This window comes from Telopea speciosissima, chromosome 3 (genome assembly GCF_018873765.1).
Source record: "Telopea speciosissima isolate NSW1024214 ecotype Mountain lineage chromosome 3, Tspe_v1, whole genome shotgun sequence".
In the NCBI taxonomy this organism is placed as follows: domain Eukaryota; kingdom Viridiplantae; phylum Streptophyta; class Magnoliopsida; order Proteales; family Proteaceae; genus Telopea; species Telopea speciosissima.
This window is the reverse complement of record NC_057918.1, coordinates 3,993,917-4,013,456: the sequence shown is the minus strand read 5'-3', so window position 1 is coordinate 4,013,456 and position 19,540 is coordinate 3,993,917. Positions and strand designations below refer to the sequence as shown.

The following is a 19,540-nucleotide window of genomic DNA, read 5'->3' as shown; positions in this document are numbered from 1 at the left end:
GGTAATGGAAAGAGAAGAAATGGCAATTTAGAGAATACCATAAACTTCCAAGGTGGTCATGGGTATATGCCAAAGGTATGGTTTGGGAGTTGGTGAAGTGAAAAGAAGTAGTGGGATAATGAACCATGGACAAAGCAACACAGTAATTTACAACCTTCTTTCAATCGATCAAACTAATTCCAAAACGCCTATCCCCAATGATCAGATCTGAATTATAAAAAACAGGTCTAATTTGTAGAAGGAGAAGGCACCATTCTGCAAAAACTCGATCGATCTTCACACAAGGAAGAATCAGTGTGCAAAATTCCAAACTATAAACTCCCACACACTAAATAGAACTGACGAAGATATTTGGACAGCAATGGATGTAAGAAGCTTCAACAAAAAACTTGGATCAGATCTGAATTTGTGAACAATGCTAGTATCAAGCTCTCAAAGTGAGCCAGATATGAACCAGAAAAGCTTCACATAACTGAATAGGTTCGTTGTTGCAACCAATAACTTTGGAACACACTGTTGTAATCCAAATAAGCTGATCTCCAGGGTAGTAGATTCGAGTCTTCAATAATGAAAGAAATTCGATCTCCGATAGTAGGATACTCAGTCTCAATAATAGGGCAGTAGTAGTCCACATAAAGGCAGCAGTAACATGTCAACCAGTCATGCTTACAGAAGCCAATCAATAAAACCAGCAATATATGTAGTAAAGCTCAATAGAACCAGCAAATATAAGATAAAGAACCCGACAGATCCATAGGTAGTTGAAGCAGCAGGCCACATAGGAACAAGTAAAAAATAGGTTGATAATTGGAAAAACCGAGCCATAAGAATGAACCTATTTTTTTGCCAAAAAGAACTGATGAATGTTGCTGAAATATGGGTTGAATACTCCTCTGATGGTTATAAAACTCTCCTAAAAAATCAGCAAGAGTGGACTGCCCTAACCCTTAGATCGATTATAGTCAGGGTTTTGTAAAAAAACCTGAAAGTGAAGATCGATTGTAGGGAAGGGGGCTTCAACAAAAGTGATGATGACTTGTCAAAGGTGATGTCTTCTGGTAATAGATGCTGACCACATCTGCGGTAATGGATCTCCAGTTCGAATAACCAATCTCCTTGGTGATTAAGACTTGATCTTCAAGTGGGAGAAACACCAAAAATTGCAGAAAAAATAGGGCAGCAACTATCTTGTGTAATATAACTTCTTCAAGCCATGAATAGTTGAAGTAGAATGTCCCTCTTGATGGTAGAAACACCTCCAAAAAACTCCAACAGCAGCAATCAACCCTAACCCTAAAATCGATATGTGTCAGGGTTTTGTAAAACCCTAAAAAGGAGGATCGATTGGGGTTAGGGGTCTTCAAACATTTGGAAAGAGGCTAATACTGAGGTCGAGTGGTCCTTGTAGTTGGAGTAATCATCCCTCCAAAAATCAGCAAAAACTGAAACCTATAACCCTAATTTCGATTTGAGTCAGGATTTTAACAGGTACCCAAAAAATAGCAGGTTGAGAAGGTTTTGCTGTAAAAACAAATCCAACCATCAGAAAGCGTCCAAACTTAGGTCGATTAAGGCTTGTAGTAGTAGGGAATCACCCCTAAAAAATCAGCTGCATCTGAAAAGGGAAACCCCAAAATCGATTGGAGTCAAGGTTTTGAAAAAAAACCCTGACAAGTTGAGATCGATTTGGGTATGGTGGCTGGAAAAGTTAATAAAAGATGGAGTAAAAGAAAGAAAGGGAAGGAAGACTATTGAATAGGGTAGGAGAGTGCTGGAAAAGGTTGCATAGGATGCTCCAAAAATTCTGGATAGCTCCAATATCGCAGGTATGGCTCCAGCAGATTTCGAACAGAATTTTTAATAAAAAAAGGTAGAAAGGAAGGGGGGCAGCAACTAAATCATTGATATGCTGTGTTTACCTCATTAGTGCTGCCCCTTTACAAGGTTGAGAGGAAAAAGAACAGAAGAAGGAGAGGCCGAGAAAGGGAGAACAAGGGAGAGGTCGATTGAAGAGATGGATTAGGGTTTTCTTTCTCTTTTTCTAACCTAGATCAGACCAGCTCTGATACCATGTTGGCAAAATCGTGGGTTAGAAAGAGAGAATGAGAGAATGGAATAGCTTGTCTTAATTGATAGGTAAGCCCCTCTATTTATAATAGAGGGGAAAGTTTCAAGAGACTAAAATAGGCGATGTGGGACTAAAACCCACATAGCCGACTTACACTTAATAACATAAAAACTACCCCAAAAGGACCAGAATAAGAATAACCCCACGGTATTCTGGAGTACATATTCCAACAAACGCCAAGTTGGAGCTATGGAAATAAACTTTGGAATCAAATGGGCTAAAGATAAGTAGAACAAAGACGGAGCATATGGTGTGTAACTTTAGTCACACTAGGGCGGTTACGGAGAAGATCATCATTGATGATAAGGAGATACCTCAAAGTGAGTATTTCAGATTTGTGGGCTCTATCGTAAATAAGGAAGTAGATATAGAGGAAGATGTCTCCCAAAGAATTAAAATATGATGGATGAAGTAGAGAGGTGTGACTGGAGTATTGTGTGATCGGTGTATTCCTTTAAGAATACCTAAGTACTGGAAGAATCCCATTTGAGAGTTGCTGCTGCTGCACACAACCAAGAGGAAGGCTGCTACACACCTGCGGCTCTGTTTTATGCTCAGATTCTGCTACACCTTTGGAGGCTCAAATCTCTGCAACCATCTGCCTGATTGGAGAGCTATTCAGTGCACAACCTGCCCTGGCACAGACCCACCTTCGATTCCAATTCTGGCCAATTCTGCTGGCTGGATTAAACCCCAAGTCTAAACCATCTATTTCCATTCCCATCTCATCACTCCACTTCTGTCCAGAATCACATCCAATTTGCTGCAGAGCTTCCTCACAACAAGACCACCACTCGATCCAAGTTAGAGCCCAAACTGGTGGCTGATTTGGCCTGCAGAGAACTAGTTTCTATTTTGGGTGTTGCTGCCATATCTCCCAATTCAACCATTAGAATCAAGTGAGACTTTCAGCAATATTTGTCTGCCATACAAGCAGCATTCGGTCCAAATTTGGTTACTTTCCCATGGCTGGTTTGATCTCTACTCACTAAGTTACTAAATCTGAGTTTACCTGCTATTTTAGTGACCTGCTGGTATCTCCCTCTTCAGACATCAATCGAAGCTGAGATTTCTGGGGCTTCATCACCCCTATTGGACCTTTACTTGTTAGGAGTATCAGTCCCATACGAGTTGGGGAACTACTGGTTCTGGAGTTAGCAATTTCCTGATGCTAAACCTCTGTTTCAGATCTGCAGTTGCAGTGTTTTGGCTGCTATTTGGATATTTGTGTTGTGGGTGATTGGGACTAGGTCAACCCTAATCTAGTCTTACATTATTTGGTATCAAAACATGAAGAAAAAGAGGCCAAAACACTGTTCCTGCTATTGTTCACGTGAACAATGCCACAGCCCCTTATTTTGCCTTGGTGGAATATTATTAGAATTTAGAAGGTTAAACTTGAAAATAGGAAGACTGTAGCAAACAAACCAGCCACCAGAATGGTGTCAAACTTGGATCAAAGGTGGATCTATGCAAGGATAGGTTGTGCTCCAAACAGCTCTCCAATCAGGCAGAGGATTGCAGAGATCTGAGCCTCCAAAGTTGTAGCAGAATCTGGGCTGAAAAACGGGGCCACAGGAGTGTTTCAGTCCTTCTCTTGGTTGTGTGCAGCAGCAGCAATCCTTGGCAGTAATTTGGGGTTGAATCTGGTGTTCAAAGGAATCTTCACAGCAGCTTGTTGCAGTCAATAGGAAGCAGCAGCAGGGGAATTCGATTGATGGAAAAGAGAAAAGGGTAGAAGAAAATAGAAGGTAAAGGGGGATAAGGAGATTCGGCTCTCTCAGCCCTAGGGGTTTTGGCTCTCACCAGGCAGGCCTCTCATCCACACAATAGGACAATAACATTGCACAAAAGCAAGCTTCATTTATTCATAAAATCGTGGGGTGCCTCTATGGGAAGATTACAATATATATAAATAGACTCAAGTGGTGATACTTGAGGAGCGAGAGCTACTACAAAGTGATTGCTTTAGATACTTGGGGTCAACCTTTAACAAGGAGGGCGATATAGAAGATGATGTTTCCCACAGAATTAAGGTAGGATGGATGAAGTGGAGAGGTGCATCGGGAGTGTTATGTGACAAATGCATGCCTGTTAAGCTCAAGGGCAAATTCTACAGGATAGTAATAAGACCAGCTCTGACATATAGAGTGGAGTGTTGGGCAGTTAAGAAGAGTAATATAGATAAGATGAGTGTAGCGGAGATGAGGATGTTGAGGAGGATGTGCAGCAAGACCAAGAGAGATAAAATAAGAAATGATGTTATTAGAACCGAATTGGGTGTTGCACCAATCCAGGACAAACTCCGTGGGAGCCGCTTAAGGTGGTATGGTCATGTACAAAGGAGACCCATGGATGCACCAGTAAGAAGGAGTGACCAAATTCAGTTTGACGGAGCTAAAAGAGGTAGGGGCACGCCTAAAATGATTATGGGAGAAGTGGTAAGAAAGGATATGCGTCTGATAGGGCTCAATCCTACTATGACCGCAGATAGAGTTGTTTGGAGGACAAGGACCCGTGTAGCCAACCCACCCTTGTAGGAGGATGTCTCTGGGATGCTGCTTTGACTTCTTCCTTTACTTTTTTTCCTTTTTACCTCCTTTTACTTCTTTTTTTATTGCTTTTTACTTCTCTTTTTTCCTACTATTGTTTTAACCTCTATCGGATCCATGTAGCTGACCCCATTTAGTTGGGATAAGGTTATGGTTGTTGTTTGTAGACTCAAGGGGATGAGTCAAAAATAGAAAGAAATAAAATAGCAGTCTCTTATATGGCTGATACTTGCTTTTAAAGTAATGGAACCAAACTATAAAGTAATTAGAATAGAAAATCCGGCTCAGCTAAGCAACTATATAGAAACTCTAATTTAGAAACAAATAACTAACAAAATAGAAACTAGATCTATGCTAAAATAGAAACTAAACTACTCCTAAATCCCCACACATAAAGCACCATGCAATCTGATCTTGGGTCCAACAGAATATTCTAATAATATTCCACCAAGGCAAAATAAGGGGTTGTGGCATTGTTCACGTGAACAGTAACGTGAACAGTGAGCACGGACCTTGCCGGAGCATAATTGGTTTGCGGCCTACATACCAAGGCTCTCCCTCAAGGGCACGGACCTTGTCATCTTCTTCGGAGAATTCGAATATGAAAAAGCCATTATACATCAGGTAAGTCTCTAAGATCCCATGCAATTTCCATTGTTTAGACAGGGAAAGCTTGACAATATTGAACGGGGTCGACTGCCAATGAAATGGCCGACCAAATAGTTCTGCCACTTTCTTGCTTCATTATCTAGTAAACCAAACGGCCAAAGGGAAACTTTAGAGGTCCCAACCATGGATGGGGACACAAAGTGGAGGGGAAAACCCTCCCCCATAAGCGATTTGGACTGGCCAAAGAGGGAATTCCAGGCTAAACCTACCTGGGGAGGTGGGAGGGTGAAAGGTGGTAGAGGTGGCGGCAGAAACAAGTTGGGGCGGCTAGCCATGGTGGAAGGGCCAGAGAGAGGGGAGGAGAGAAAGCTAGTTTAAGAGATTTTTCAGTGTGACTAATTGTTACCAACAACTTAAAAGTTGTGGTTGATAGCAAATAAGTTGTTATCGTTAATACATAATAATAACTTACGTAATGCCATCAACCACGACTTTCTATAAAATCATCAAATGTGGCTGCAAACTTTCAATAAGAAGTTAGTTTACTCATTTGAATAAAGAACCTGCAGCTCAGATGCCCAGATGGATTATAAAGCAATCCTTATAAGCCAAAACATGAATTAGATTCTGACCACATCAATAAGATTGTAAAGATTCGCTTACTATTTAAGTGATAATCCCGACCACGTGTACAATTACAAAAGTGCCTAACAAAAAACCCTATTTAGTGCAAACATCAAAAACCCTATTTAGTGCAAAAATCAAAAACATTTCTGGAAACAAGTACCTGAGTTGCTATCAGTGCAACTGCTTCAGTGTAATTGAGCCGCCTGCCACGGGCCAGATGCTTTTGCGCAAGAAATCCAGCATTGTGGAGAGTTAATTTCTCAACCTCCCTTGGAGTTAATTTCATTTTTCTGATTTGTCTCTGAAGGAGCAAGACTATCCCAATTCCAGTCTGAAATCTGAATCAATGTCACGAATCAGAAAAGTGAGCTAAAATAGCTTCGCAAATAACACATATTCAAAAGGAGGGTAGTGAGAGAGAGTGGGGGGAAGGAAGGGTGGGGAGAGATAAAAAGAACATCTCAAGTTGATAAGTCTGTCCCTCATTCTTGCCTACTTACTTCCTGGTCAGCATTGCCAGCCCATGTGACATCTGTGTGTTAAGAGGAAAGTGAGTGTTTCCAAAAATTTATGCCTACCTAATTTTATTTTTTGTTTCTTATGGCAGCCAGTGGTAAGCAGTCACAAAACTTTGGACTCAGAAATTCTCTGTAGATCCAATTACTTAGAACTGAAGTACTCATCCCTGCCATAGATCTTCCTAGAATCTTATCATAGTCCCAGATTCAACATCAAAACAAATAAAAAGTTAACAATAATGGAATAACTTCCTTAGTGGATCTCGACAGGTTGCAAAACTGTCTTTGGTTCGACTTCGCAGCCAAAAGAATCTAGACTGCAAATGACAGAAATACAAAAGGTTCTTTGATTCGAACTTGGACCTACAAACCCCCCACCAACAAAAACAGGAGGGGTGCTGATTCTTGCAATCCTACCAATCAAGTAAACAGGCAAAAAGGGGTAAGTAACAGATAGGCACTAGTCTTATAAGCCTCATCAGTCCAACCTAAAGCTTACTATAATTGAGCCAACTAAAACTCCTGAGATGAACTCTGGCCTTTTCTTCAGCTGGATGCTAATGAAATACTAGGATAAGTTAACAGTAACCCGTAGGCCGTAATCCACATAGAGGTCAAGGGACTAGATAATAAGGTAGTTTGACTGGGCTGTTGGTTGCAGGTCTTAAACCCAGATATTTCTAGGTAATGGAGAGCAATCACTTTGATGATTAGGAAAACATAAGACAAGGATAACTGCAAACCATATGGTGGTCAAGGGACTGAGTAAGAAGGTATTTCAAATATGTTGTCAGTTGCAGAACTTAACAAAGTGGTTTTCCTGTGTATTTAAGGGGAATTGTTGACCAAAGATTTTAAACACTGGAATCTGGATTGAATCTTATGGAGTTTCTGAGGCAGAAGGAAGAAGTGAAAAGGGAATTCATGTAGGGTTGAGGAATCAGTGTCTAGAGCTCCCAGGTTTGCTTCATTGCCTGGAGATAGAGTAATAGGAATGGAGCTTGTTAGATGTATGCTATCAGATCTGAGAAAACAGAGACACAGGAAAGAAAAAAGGGGCTGAACCCATGGCATAAAAGTTTTAAGGAAACATGCACGCAACACATTTTCATTGACTGGAGTAGGGAACAAATCAATATCACACGTTCTAAAATATGCAAACATCACAAGTAAAACATTCTTACCCAAATTCTTGGTAATATTTTACACCCATGTTCAGAGTCTTACATAGGCTTCCTATTCTCACTTCTATCATTTTAGCACATACGGCAAGATCACAAGACACATTAGAACTTCAGAAGACCTCCCAGACATGGATTTCTCTTTTTTCTTTTCTCCCCCGTCACCTCTAACATGTTATCATTATTGAATGGACACCATAATAAGAATCAGCTCTAGAATTAAATGTAAGAACTAAATACGGAACCCTGTGGAATCAACGAGCCGCACTGCATTAAATATAATGAAATCGCAGAACATAATCTTGCTCAAAATTTCCACTCCACTATATGATTTTTCTTCTCAATTATAGAGCTCATACCATTAACATCTCTCCCATTCGAATTTCGAATGTTTAACTCAAAATGTTTACACACACCAAAAGAAAAAATATCAATATGGAAACAGGTATAGAACTACACATAGAATCATTTGCTGGTAAAGAAGATTGGCAGGGAAGAACGTAAGCAAACAACATATGAATGACCAACAGTGTTAGTGGCCACTCACCAATTCACCAGTCACAAGTGAAGTCGTTTCGATGAGTAAATCGTACTTCCGGCTTCTCCGACCTTTTCTTAACTAAACTAAACCCTAGAGATACTAGTCAAAATATTCATGGAATCCTGTTGATCCAGAATCGAGATTAGATCATTTCCATGTTTTCTAATGCATCTGTATCTGCTGAGCAATTGAGCTTGCTCTCTCTCTTCTACTTCTTCTTCGTAATATAATAAGTTCTGATTCTCCGTATCACACAGATACGATCAAACAACTTCCCTTTTTACCAAAAAACAATCAAACATCTTCCCGCTCAGATCGTTGGGTATTGTAACTAATTACTTTTAGAACCCACCAATAGAATCTTGATAACATGCTCCAGCTCCAGTGCTTGCAAATACCGTATTAATTTTGTATTTATCAGCTTTTCATACATAGAAAACACTCCGATGCTGAGAGGTGCAGTACATCACTCCTGTAGTCTATAATATCTTTTCGGTTTTTTTCGGTAATAAGTATCCTATGATATCCACTTCGCTAATCCCTATACATATAAATATTGATAAAGAGGTAGGACAATAGGACATACAGGTAAGTGGTAAGAGCGTAAATAAATAAAGTCGAATATTCAAAACTAATTCATGTTCGTACCTGTTTAGAAGAACTCGAATATGCAAATTGAGATAAATAACGCTACCTCGGTGCTAGCGGTGCGCTGTTCCTATGCTTAAACAAAATGATAATGGCATCTTTTGGAATTTTTACCTTTCTAAAAAAGGTGCAATGGTCATTTCATATACCCTTGTTTCTGAGCGTAGGAACATGCAAGCAGTGTACCATGCACACCTGCTCAGATAGTGTTCTTTTTCTCATGAAAATTTTTATTAAACATATTTGAAAAAACAGTATCTCAAAATTATTCGAAAATCGATATCTTAAAATTATTTGAATCCTTTAAAAATATAATAATACTTTATGATATTAAAATATTCTTATTAGTTCATAAATATTACATATGATTAAATAAAAACAAATATTCATAGGAATATCTATATAATTTCAAATTAGACTCTTAACATCAATGGGAATCTTTAGTCTGAGTTTTCATCTTCTTCCGTTCTCCTCAAATCAATGTAGTGAACTAAGGATGTAAATGGATAGCTCAAAATTCATACTCAATTCATGTTCGTATCTGTTTATGAAAATTCGTTTTTGAAAAATTGGTATCCAAAATTATCTGAATCCATTCGAAAGCTAATCGGAATCAAATGTAGATAGTATTATATCTGATTTGTATTCAATCTATTTACGTCTCTATGTGCATAGCCCTTCATAGGCTCTTTCTCTACTCGTTTAATGACATTGGATAGATGGACTAAGGCCTGATTTGTATTTCAATTTTGGATTGATTTCTTGAAATAATCAACAAATAGATTTTTGGTCAAAAAATTGAAATTGTTTTGTCAGTATCAATATGAAATATTTCAAGAATAAAAAAAAATCCATTTGATAGTTCAAATTCTGAGAATAAATTCTCTATATTTCTTTGGGAATGACGGTGGTGGTGGCAGCGGGGTAGTGGCGGTGGTGGTGACGGTGGTGACAGGGTACTGGCGACAGTATTGCTCTAGTTCGAGCTCTCAAAGTGTTTGACACGTCGTCACCCACGTAAGACCTCTATTCTTTGGTAATACCCACTGTGGCCAAACATGATTCGTCCACAAGTTACGAAACTGCCATTCCGCCACGCGCTAGCTGGACCTCTATAACACTAGGAGAGCTCTAATGCTTTACCTCATAACAGAGGAAGCTTTCTTCAGGGAGAAAAATTGGATTTTGGTTTTGGATTTTGAGCTTTTGTTTCTCAGAAGGAGAAGAAGCAGTATCCGTAGGGGGAAAAAGAGTTATTTGAACATTTGATGGCGATTCGGTTCTCTCCAATGCTCCTCCGAAAGCTCCCCTGTTTCAGCACATCCTTGAATTCTTCTCCACCTTCGCTCTCTGCCGCGACAATTTCTCCGATAACGGAGGAGGAGGAGGTGGTTCAAGTGGTGAAACAACCAGGATTTTCATCTGCTTCAACAAAAAATTATTCGATTCGGAACTTGGACGATATAGAGAGGTTGTTCTCGCCGGTCTCAACGGTTCAGTTGCTGAAATCGTCGTTGAACCTTCATATGGCGGCGTTTGATTCGATGGTGGATTTGGGGACTTGGGTTATGAAGTCGAGACTGATGGAGACTGTGATCTTTAGAGAGATCATATTGGCGGTTGTGAAACACACGTTTTACGAGCATTTCTGTGCAGGGGAGAACGTGGAGGAGGCTAGTCGGACGTTGCAGAGACTTTGGGATAATGGGTTGCGTGGATTTTTGGATAAAGAGTTGGAAGATGCCGTTGATAACGAGTCTTGTGATCGAAATTTGCAGGACTATCTTAACACAGTTGAGTCCACCAAGTTCCTTCCACTTTCCTCTGTAAGCTTCTCCCAACCCACCTTTGTTTTTTTTTTTTTTCCCCCTCCATTTAACCACCGTTTCTTTATGCAAATAAACTCAGTTAATTTAGCCTTTGTGCTTTGATTTCTCTGTGGGTTAAAGATTGATTTATTGGTATAAGAAATCATGTGCTGCTTGCAGGAAAATTAAATATTCTCTATTATTTTTTCTTTTCATATAATTCTTAATCCTCTCTTTACTTACTATTTTTTGTTTTAATGAATCCAGTTCATACAAAAAGTGTTGATGGTGAATCATAGCTTTCCTAGAAAAATTAATCATCCAAAACTAACATGGTACTATCAAGAAATATATATTATCCTGCACATAGTCATTAAGATCAACCAACAAAGGCACCATAACCCATGGTTGTGGAATATGGTGAAGAAGCTCCTTTGTTGAAACCCCAACTTCTTTGATCTTAATAACCATACTAGAAGTATGTCAAAGGCCAAAAAATAAAGCTGTCGTCTCCGGTTCTAAGGCATTATACGAGGTCGTCAAAAAACTCGTATGAGCCGAGATCAACCGTCCTTGGATCAACCATCCTTGGCATATCAGAGTTTATCATGGGTGCATTATTCCTATCAGTAATCAAGGGTGGTTCAAGATTGAGATCCGTTATCCAATGATTGATTAGTGTCATGGTTTTAATTGGATCAACCTTAGCATTTCCAACAACAACCTTATTTCTTGTTAGCATTTCCGTCTCTTTACTTGCTATTAGTATGATTAGCAATCAGAAACCAACATTAATGAGTTTAACCACATGGGTTTTATTGGTTACAGGTTAGTTTTGCAATCGTAAAAATCACTGCAATCTGCCCAATTAAGCTGCTTGAAAGAGTAAGCGACTTACTGAGATGGGAACAGAAAGACCCATCTCTTCATCTTCCATGGAAGACACAGACATTTCCAATGTTAAGTGAATCCAGCCCTCTCTACCACACCCTTAAGAGACCAGATCCATTGACCACAGAAGAAGAACAAGATCAACTGTTAGCCCAACAAAGACTAACAAGTCTCTGCAAGAAATGCCTTGAAATCAATCTCCCATTACTCGTCGATGCAGAATACTCATCGGTGCAGCCTGCGATTGACTACTTTACGTACTCAGCCGCAATCAAATTCAACAAAGATGAAAACCCAATTGTTTTCGGGACAATTCAAGCTTATCTGAAAGATGCAAAACAGAGAATGGTTCAAGCAATGGAAGCTGCAGAGAAATTTGGGATCTCAATGGGTTTCAAATTGGTGAGAGGAGCTTATATTTCTAGTGAGAGACAAATAGCTTCCTCATTAGGCTTTGCTTCTCCTATTCATGGGAGCATCCAGGAGACACATGCATGTTACAATGACTGCACTTCGTTCATGCTTGAGAAGGTTGCTAGTGGCTCTGGAGCAGTTGTGCTTGCTACCCATAACCTTGAATCAGGTAAGGCAGTGTCTAAATGACCAACACCCTTATTTATTGGGATTTTCTTATTTACACCTTAGGGGTTGTAAATAAGAAAATCCGAATAAATAAGGACAAATTAAAACTATCGGCATTGTAGGATATAATAAAGAGGTCGATGTTCTCCGTGGGGGAGCATGGGCCCTACAAGCGTGCAAGAGCGAATGAGAGCATGCACATTGGCATCATGGGGGCGGGATTTTCGCCTTTCATGGGGAAAGGAAGGGTAGTTATTTTGCACCCCCTCTCTGTTTGGGTGTGGGCAGTTCACTCCCCAGATAAATTTTTTCCTAAAGTAGGAGGCACCAAGGAGAGTTGAACTCATGACTCTTATGTGAGGTGTAGTTGGTCTTTTGCCACCCTGTTGGAGTTTAATAAGGATTTAGGGAAAAAGAACACTGCCCAGCAGGCAACGTGGTTTCCATGTCCAGGCAGCCCAGGGTGGAATGACCGTTGTGCCTCTCATGAAATACAAAATTCCATCCCTGTTGATGTTCCCGCGCACATTGTGATTGGCCTCTGTGCTGGCATAAGAGTTGCACTATTAATTGATGTTATATTTCTTGCATGACCACTGTTTCTAATGGTTGAATTAATGATATAGGGAGGATGGCAGCAGCGAAGGCACAATCCTTAGGCATTGGAAAGGCAAACCACAGGTTGCAGTTTGCTCAGCTGAAGGGGATGGCAGAGGGTCTTTCCTTTGGGTTGAGAAATGCAGGATTTCAAGTGAGCAAGTGCTTGCCATTTGGTCCAGTAGAGAAAGTCATTCCTTACCTTCTTAGGAGAGCTGAAGAGAATAGAGGTCTTTTGTCTTCTTCAACTTTAGATAGGCAGTTGATGAGGTATTTCTCAACTTTCTAATTAAAAAAAGTTCCATTCATTGATTGAATGTTTTTCCATTTTTTTTTTTTTTTAAATCTATATTTTTATTGATAGTTTTTTTGGTCTTTTTATATGTGCAGCATGGAGTTGAAGAGGAGACTAAAAGTGGCAATCCTGGGAAGGGAAATAGACTAACATCATGATTTCTCAGCTACCCCAATGAGGGGTTGGAATATATGTATATATGTGGGAGAAAAAACACCATCCGGTCGCACAGTGCACGCCGTCCTTGCGCCAAACACGGGCAAATCCATAATTATTTGTCTGTGTTATGTTCTATACCCTTAGTAATTTATTCATGAAAAGAGCTCAGAGCTTCCCTATTCTAAACCAGAGGATTATTAGTTAAATCTCTCTATACGTGTGGAACTAGGTATGACAAAGCTACATGTGAAAGGGGAGAAAACCCATTTTTCTCTCTTCTTTGCTAACACAAGAGACTTTTACACGGTAGAAAAAGAGAAGAATTCATGTCATAAACTTGATATTATTATTATGCCTTTGGTAATTTCTACCATATTGTTTAATGGCGAGTTTGAAATCAGAGTCTTGGGGGGGTTCGTGCAATGGGTTGTTATGCTTTTCGTTATCACCACCGCTGCTTGATATTGATTACAAAGGAGGGACCCCATATACTTATTGAATCCAGCCACTCGAGAACTCAAGGAGCTTCCACATACTCCCTATGAAATATCTGATCCCCTAGAGACTCGGTTCGGATTTGGGTTTGATTCCATTGGTAAAGACTACAAGATTGTTAAGATTGTCTACTATAATGTGTTTGAAAATGGATCATGGATTGAGCAATGTGATGTGAGGGTGTACTCGTTGAATTCCGATAACTGGAGAAAACTCGGAGGAGATATACAAGTTCCAGACCGGGACCTCTTACGTAATTCACCAACACCGCCGCCGGTTGTCGATGCTGCTATTCATTGGATGGCATCTTGGGTGAAGGGTTCCTCAATCTTTTCTTTTGATCTAGTACATGAGGTGTTTAGAGAGTTACCACAACCTCCTCTTGAAGAAGAAGAATGTTACAAACGTATAGTGGTGATGGGAGGATGCCTTAGCATGATGTGGGTGATGAAGGAATATGGTGTTAAAGGAGTCTTGGACTAAACAGCTAATCCTTCTCTATTCGGATCCTTGTAACTATTTACCGGTAGAATTATGGAACGATGATGAAATCCTGTTCCAGGGTTATCCTGAAAATAAGCTAGTTTTGTACAACACCAAGACCAATACACAAAGGAATCAAGGATTTCATGGAATTCCATTTAACTGCATAGTATTTAGTCACATCGAGAGTCTTGTTATGCTCAAACCCAGGGTTTGAGAACCAGTGCAGGGTGGTGACGAAAAAGAAGAAGAAGAAGAAGAAGAAGAAGATGATTTTAAAACAAAGAATGGCTTGATATTGATTCAATTATTCTGAATTTACAAAGAATTTGTTGTTAAGAGGTTTGATATTGATTCATTTCTTGCTGCTGCTTTTTTTGTCCTTTCAAGTATGTGTTTCTTTAAAGAAACGTAGTAGTTCCCTACAATGACTAATCATCTGTACAAGTTTCATATGAATAGAAAATATGAAAAGAATTTGTTGTTAGAGATTTGAGTTTGATTCATTTATTGTTTTTTTTTTTTTTTCTTCTTTCAATTATGTGGTTCTTTAAAGAAACTTAATAGTTCCCTGCAATGACTAATCATCTTTACAGTATTTGTTTTATCTATTCAAGTGGCCAGGAGTGATTTTAATAAGTTGCAGTCATTCAAGTTTCATACGAAAAGAAAGATCAATAGAATAAATATCTAAGCTTCTTTATATAATTCAATGAGGATTGAAAAAGAAAGATACCTTGGGGCTTGAACCCAAGAACTGGAGAATTGATGGAGGAGACAGAGAGGAAGAATTAAGAGATAAATAAACAGGGAAGACAAGTGAGATTGAGGCAAGAAATTACAAGTGAGTAATACAAGCTGTGTTGTGGTAGTGAACAGTTGTGTAAGATTCAGAAGATTTAATTGAGATAAAATTGGACACTGGTTGTTTTTTTTTTTCTCTTTTGGTCAAACAAGCAAACATTCAAAGGAGGATTAGTATGAACTAATAGGGCAAAACAGGATGGATCAAAAGTTAATGGAAAACAACAAAATACAGTAAGGTCATTTCAAACTTAGGTTACATTCAAGATGAGGAAGTAGGGCTGTAGAGTCGTTTGCATATATGTGCGCACGCATGCTACCAATGGCAGTGCGGATAAGAGTATCACACATGAGAAAATAGTACTCTGGCGTCGTGACAATTCTTTTCCCTATAAATAAGAAAGTCTTGTACCTGAACATAATAATAATTGAAAACTCATTGGATGAGGGGCCTGTACATATTCATTTTAAACTTTTGTATAACCCCAATTTGCTTAATCATATGTTGAGCCATTAGATCAGAAACCACATAAGTGATTACTGATATCAGAATCACAATCAATCCCTTTATCATAACTTTTTTATTTGAATAAAGTAAATTTTAATCTATGATTGGATCCATGTAGTCATAGGGTACACAAAATCCATCTCTTTGGCCAAATTATAATCCCAATCGAGTGAAGGAAAAACTTTATTTTCTTTTTTCCCTTCCATTTCATTACAGTACAAATTGTACGCAAAAAGACGGGTGGGGGGGGGGGGGAATCAATACATGAAATGCCATAAGATTGATAATGGAAAAATGATGGCGTATCCCCAGGTCATATACCCAATAATGTCAATGGAGAAATAAGGTATCTTTCCTCTCTTTTAATATTCTAAGGTGACCTAGCTGGGTCCCTTGTGGGTGATCCAATCACTATTCATAATTAAAATGTGAGAAAAAGAATGTTGTTCAGTCGCGTAGTTCCTGCACTCAGACACGTGTGTGTAAAATTATCATCCAGCTCCTCCTGAAATAAAAGAATCCATCCGTGTTGATGCTCCTGCGTGCACTCTCATTGGCCCCCGTGCTGATGTAGGGCTACACGACCAAGCAGTGATCTCTTTCCCAAAAAGTACACCCCAAACATACAACCGCGCACCTACTATCTTAAAGGTAGCCACATGTTCTGACATCCATATGGTTGAAAACAATCTCTGTACTTTGTATGGTAAAAGCTATCTTCTTTCTCACACTATGTTTTTTTGGGTGTATTCTTTTCAGATGTGAGCAAAGTTATTAAACTTGGAATCAGGATCCGGATCAGGTGAGCCAATTCCAATTCTGATTCAGCCCGAATCAGTCAGTATCCACCTGCAACCTAGAAACAAATAGATCGGCCGGAATCAGGATTGGGCTCGGCTGATTCCACCAATCCTATTTTGATCCTTGAAACCCTGGATGCAAGAGAGATGTGGCTCTATTATATTTCAAACTGGTAGTAAAACCCCTTCAATCCTTTCCATCTTTCACAAATCTCCATTAACAATGGTACCAGTTCAACTTTTTGGTACTAAGAATAGTAGCACTTTTGCATATGAAAAAAGGGTAAGCGGGTGCCAGTAGCTGCAAAATGCAAGGACGAAACCCAACCCCCCCTCCCCTCTCGAATGTCTACTTTAAACCAACAAAAATTAGAAGTGAGACAAATATCATTCGTGGCTCAAACAAACGAGGACCTATACCTTCACATTCAGTTCAACTTTATAAATCTTTCAACTGAAATAAACAGATTGGATGACTGTAACCATTCAGTATATTACTCCTCAAGTCACTGTGAATCACGATTGGATGGTTATCCTGATATCCAAATATATCGAAACAAATTTTTTTTATGAATTCCATAAATATTGTTTCATTATTTTCGGCAGGTTTACTACATTATTATGTTTCCCATTTGCCTTGCAACAAAAGAAACAATGATCTGAAGGTGTTTCAAGACATTGCTCTGTGCCAGATTAAAAGAGGAAGTAATTTTGTGACAGTGGAACAGTTGTGGTTGGGCTGCAGGTGAGAACCACACCATCTGCTCTCACAATGTACGTCTCTGGGTCGACCTCAATCTTGGGGAGTGAACAGTTCAACTTCATGTCACATTTGGTGAGTCTCCGCACATTGCTTACGGCTTCTACCCTCTTCTTGAGTCCATACTCCTTTTCTATTCCAGCATCTTTGGCAACCTGTTAGTAAGAAACAAACAGCAATACTGTGTGTACGGGTACTGTTGGCTTCATAACATTCTGAAAAACATTAAAAGTGATGGACATGCCTTGCTGACAAAAGCGATGGAGTTTGAGTTTCCCGCCTTGCCAAATGCACCAAACATAGGTCTCATCGTCACCTGCAATCTCTAGCCCTTTCACTATTTTGGAGGTTTGGACAAAACAAGATGGAATAATAATATACCACTATGGATCATATGCACGTAAGAGACTATGAGCAGCAGTCAAGAGAAAGCTCATTGCCAGAAATCATGAATGTGTAATGTCCTTGATAATGCAGGCTCATAAGGGGACCACCTATTCATTAATATCTTTATGAATACTGAAAAGAGAACTCCTTGACTGAAAAACAAAACCATCCAAGTTCTGGACTTCTATCTGAACCATTACATATTCGTTTTCCCCTTTTGTTCCGTTACCTGCTACCCAGACGGGATTATCATGTTCCTGCAACTTGGTTTCTGCCATTGAGGATCTCCCCCACTGGACCATTGTATTGTGATTTCTAGCCCCTTGCACCATATTATGGTCTACAGTCTTGGACTCTAATACTCACCAAAGACGGGAAGATATTAAGATCTTAAGGGCGTTACCTCTAAGATTGTAAATTTGAATCAATAGCCCTCAAATCTAATCAATAAGAAACTTGAATAAACATCTGCTGATGACTTATCTGAAAAAGTGAGATACTCAGCTACAAAGCATGCTAACATAACTAAAATAGAGTAAATTGTACCGGTTCCGGAGTAGGGATGCTAGCATTTGGATCACCCATATTAGCCCACGCAATTGTACCACCTTTGATCACCATTTCCGGTTTTACTCCAAAGAAAGAGGGCTTCCAGAGAACAAGATCAGCCAATTTCCCCTTCTGTGTAATGAAAAGAACCAAACAAAAAATTTATTTTCCCAGAAATGTCCATGAACCATAGTTTACAAAGTTCAATCAGTTCAAATTAAGATACCGGTTTTGGTTAGCACCTGGTATGGATTCATTTTAATATGAATTCCTGTAGTATTTCTATGCATATGGTAATGCTTGAAAATGACTCATTTGCAGTCATACTGGCAATTTTTGTTAAAAAAAATTCAGAAATGAAGTCATCTCAGGTTCGTATGAAACCAAGCCCTTTCTGTCATTTTTTCATATCTTCAAGAGTATAGAAATGACTCCATTTGTTGTAAAGATAATATGCACTAAGATGCTGCAGCAGACCAAATGAAACCATTTCATTCCAGGTGGCAACCAAGCACAAAGTCCAAACAAATTAATTGATGCATTGTGGACATGAGTTAATTTCCACAAATGGAATATTGAGAAAACTGGAGCACTCATCAAGGCTTCGAAAAGGGAAAAATCTATACCATATTCTGAAAGGGAGTTGATTTCCTCCTATGTTTTCCTGGCCCCAATATTCAACCTCACGTTTTTTGGGCTTTATTTGAAATTTTAAATCAAAGAGACAAAGACAGTAAATGGTGTTCTACTATTCGTTTACCAAATTCTATTATTTTTTTTTCTAGATGACTGTAGTGAGAGTGTGAGACACATATTAGGAGTACTATTGGTAAACATTTAATACAAAATGTACCTCTCTGCCCTCTCCCCCATAAAAAAGTCTGTATTTTATTCTTTTTCAATCAAAGATGGTAAATTGAGAGGGGCTGCCGCTTCGTGTGATGGTAAAAAGCTCGTGCTGCAGTCTTGAGAGAGGCCAATTTCTGCGAAAATGCCAAAAGTTGGGATCGTTTCAACTCCACTCCTCTTGGGACCTTGCTGAACTGGGACTTGCGTCAGATTACCACCCTTTTAAAGACGGTAAAAGGTGTTCACGGTTTTTTCAGATGATTATGGTGAGAGATGTAAGAGTATCATTAATTAAACACTTAATAGGAAGTGCATCTGTCTCTGCCCTCTTCCATGTGGATAAAGAAATAATCTTATCTTCACTCTGCATGTTACAGAATTAGCCAGCCTCAAGGAACAAATTCCTCCACTGCCTATGCAGGAAACAGTTTTAGTATTTCTCCAGTGCTGTGCAGGAAACAGTTTTTTATATACATTAACTTAAAAAAAAAAATCTCTAGGCAATATTCATCAGGAGAGATTGTAACAATGGAGTTCGTAGTGTTCATTTTACAACAAGCGGGTCCAATCTAGGGGACCAAGAACGAGAATAAACACAATTGCATTATTTGATATATCTAATTCAGCCAAACAGTCCAAAAGGGAAACTGGGGGAGGCGATTGGCAAATGATCAACAAAATTGTATAATAGCTAAAATGGTTGTGATTAAGTTGGAATTTGATTTTGGAGATATCTTCTGTTGGATACATTGAACATATTCCAACCAAC

The 19,540-nt window shown here is 39.1% G+C and overlaps 3 protein-coding genes across 4 annotated transcripts in view; 1 reads left to right on the top strand and 2 right to left on the bottom strand.

Moving 5' to 3' along the window:
- LOC122653549 (urease-like) overlaps positions 1-8,240 on the bottom strand; it is a 52,335-nt gene extending 44,095 nt beyond the window's left edge. Inside the window, exons 1-2 of one of the 2 annotated variants that reach the window (XM_043847409.1) lie at positions 8,171-8,240; positions 6,077-6,254 (exon numbers count right to left, since the gene is read on the bottom strand). In XM_043847409.1, coding sequence (XP_043703344.1) covers positions 6,077-6,202 — 126 coding nt within the window. In that variant the 5' untranslated portion in view covers positions 6,203-6,254; positions 8,171-8,240. Of the gene's footprint in view, positions 1-6,076; positions 6,255-8,162 lie in introns of both variants that reach the window. The other variant, XM_043847410.1, reaches the window with a different exon arrangement.
- A 1,758-nt stretch (positions 8,241-9,998) lies between these two features.
- Positions 9,999-13,147, top strand: LOC122653551 (proline dehydrogenase 2, mitochondrial-like). The gene is made up of 4 exons (XM_043847411.1): positions 9,999-10,630; positions 11,441-12,086; positions 12,712-12,952; positions 13,073-13,147. Exons 1-4 carry the CDS (start codon positions 10,073-10,075, stop codon positions 13,125-13,127), a joined length of 1,500 nt encoding a protein of 499 aa, XP_043703346.1. The 5' UTR covers positions 9,999-10,072; the 3' UTR covers positions 13,128-13,147.
- Positions 13,148-16,775: 3,628 nt separating this feature from the next.
- The window catches only part of LOC122653548 (urease-like), a 28,800-nt gene continuing 26,035 nt past the window's right edge, over positions 16,776-19,540 (bottom strand). The window contains exons 17-19 of the mRNA XM_043847408.1: positions 17,920-18,054; positions 17,231-17,302; positions 16,776-17,141 (exon numbers count right to left, since the gene is read on the bottom strand). Coding sequence (XP_043703343.1) covers positions 16,920-17,141; positions 17,231-17,302; positions 17,920-18,054 — 429 coding nt within the window. The 3' untranslated portion in view covers positions 16,776-16,919. The remainder of the gene's footprint in view (positions 17,142-17,230; positions 17,303-17,919; positions 18,055-19,540) is intronic.

Coding starts and splice junctions, on each gene's coding strand:
- LOC122653551 (XM_043847411.1), top strand. CDS start 10,073: ATGGCGATTCGGTTCTCTCCAATGCTCCTCCGAAAGCTCCCCTGTTTC. Junction 10,631..11,440: donor AGTTCCTTCCACTTTCCTCT/GTAAGCTTCTCC, acceptor TATTGGTTACAG/GTTAGTTTTGCAATCGTAAA. Junction 12,087..12,711: donor TACCCATAACCTTGAATCAG/GTAAGGCAGTGT, acceptor TTAATGATATAG/GGAGGATGGCAGCAGCGAAG.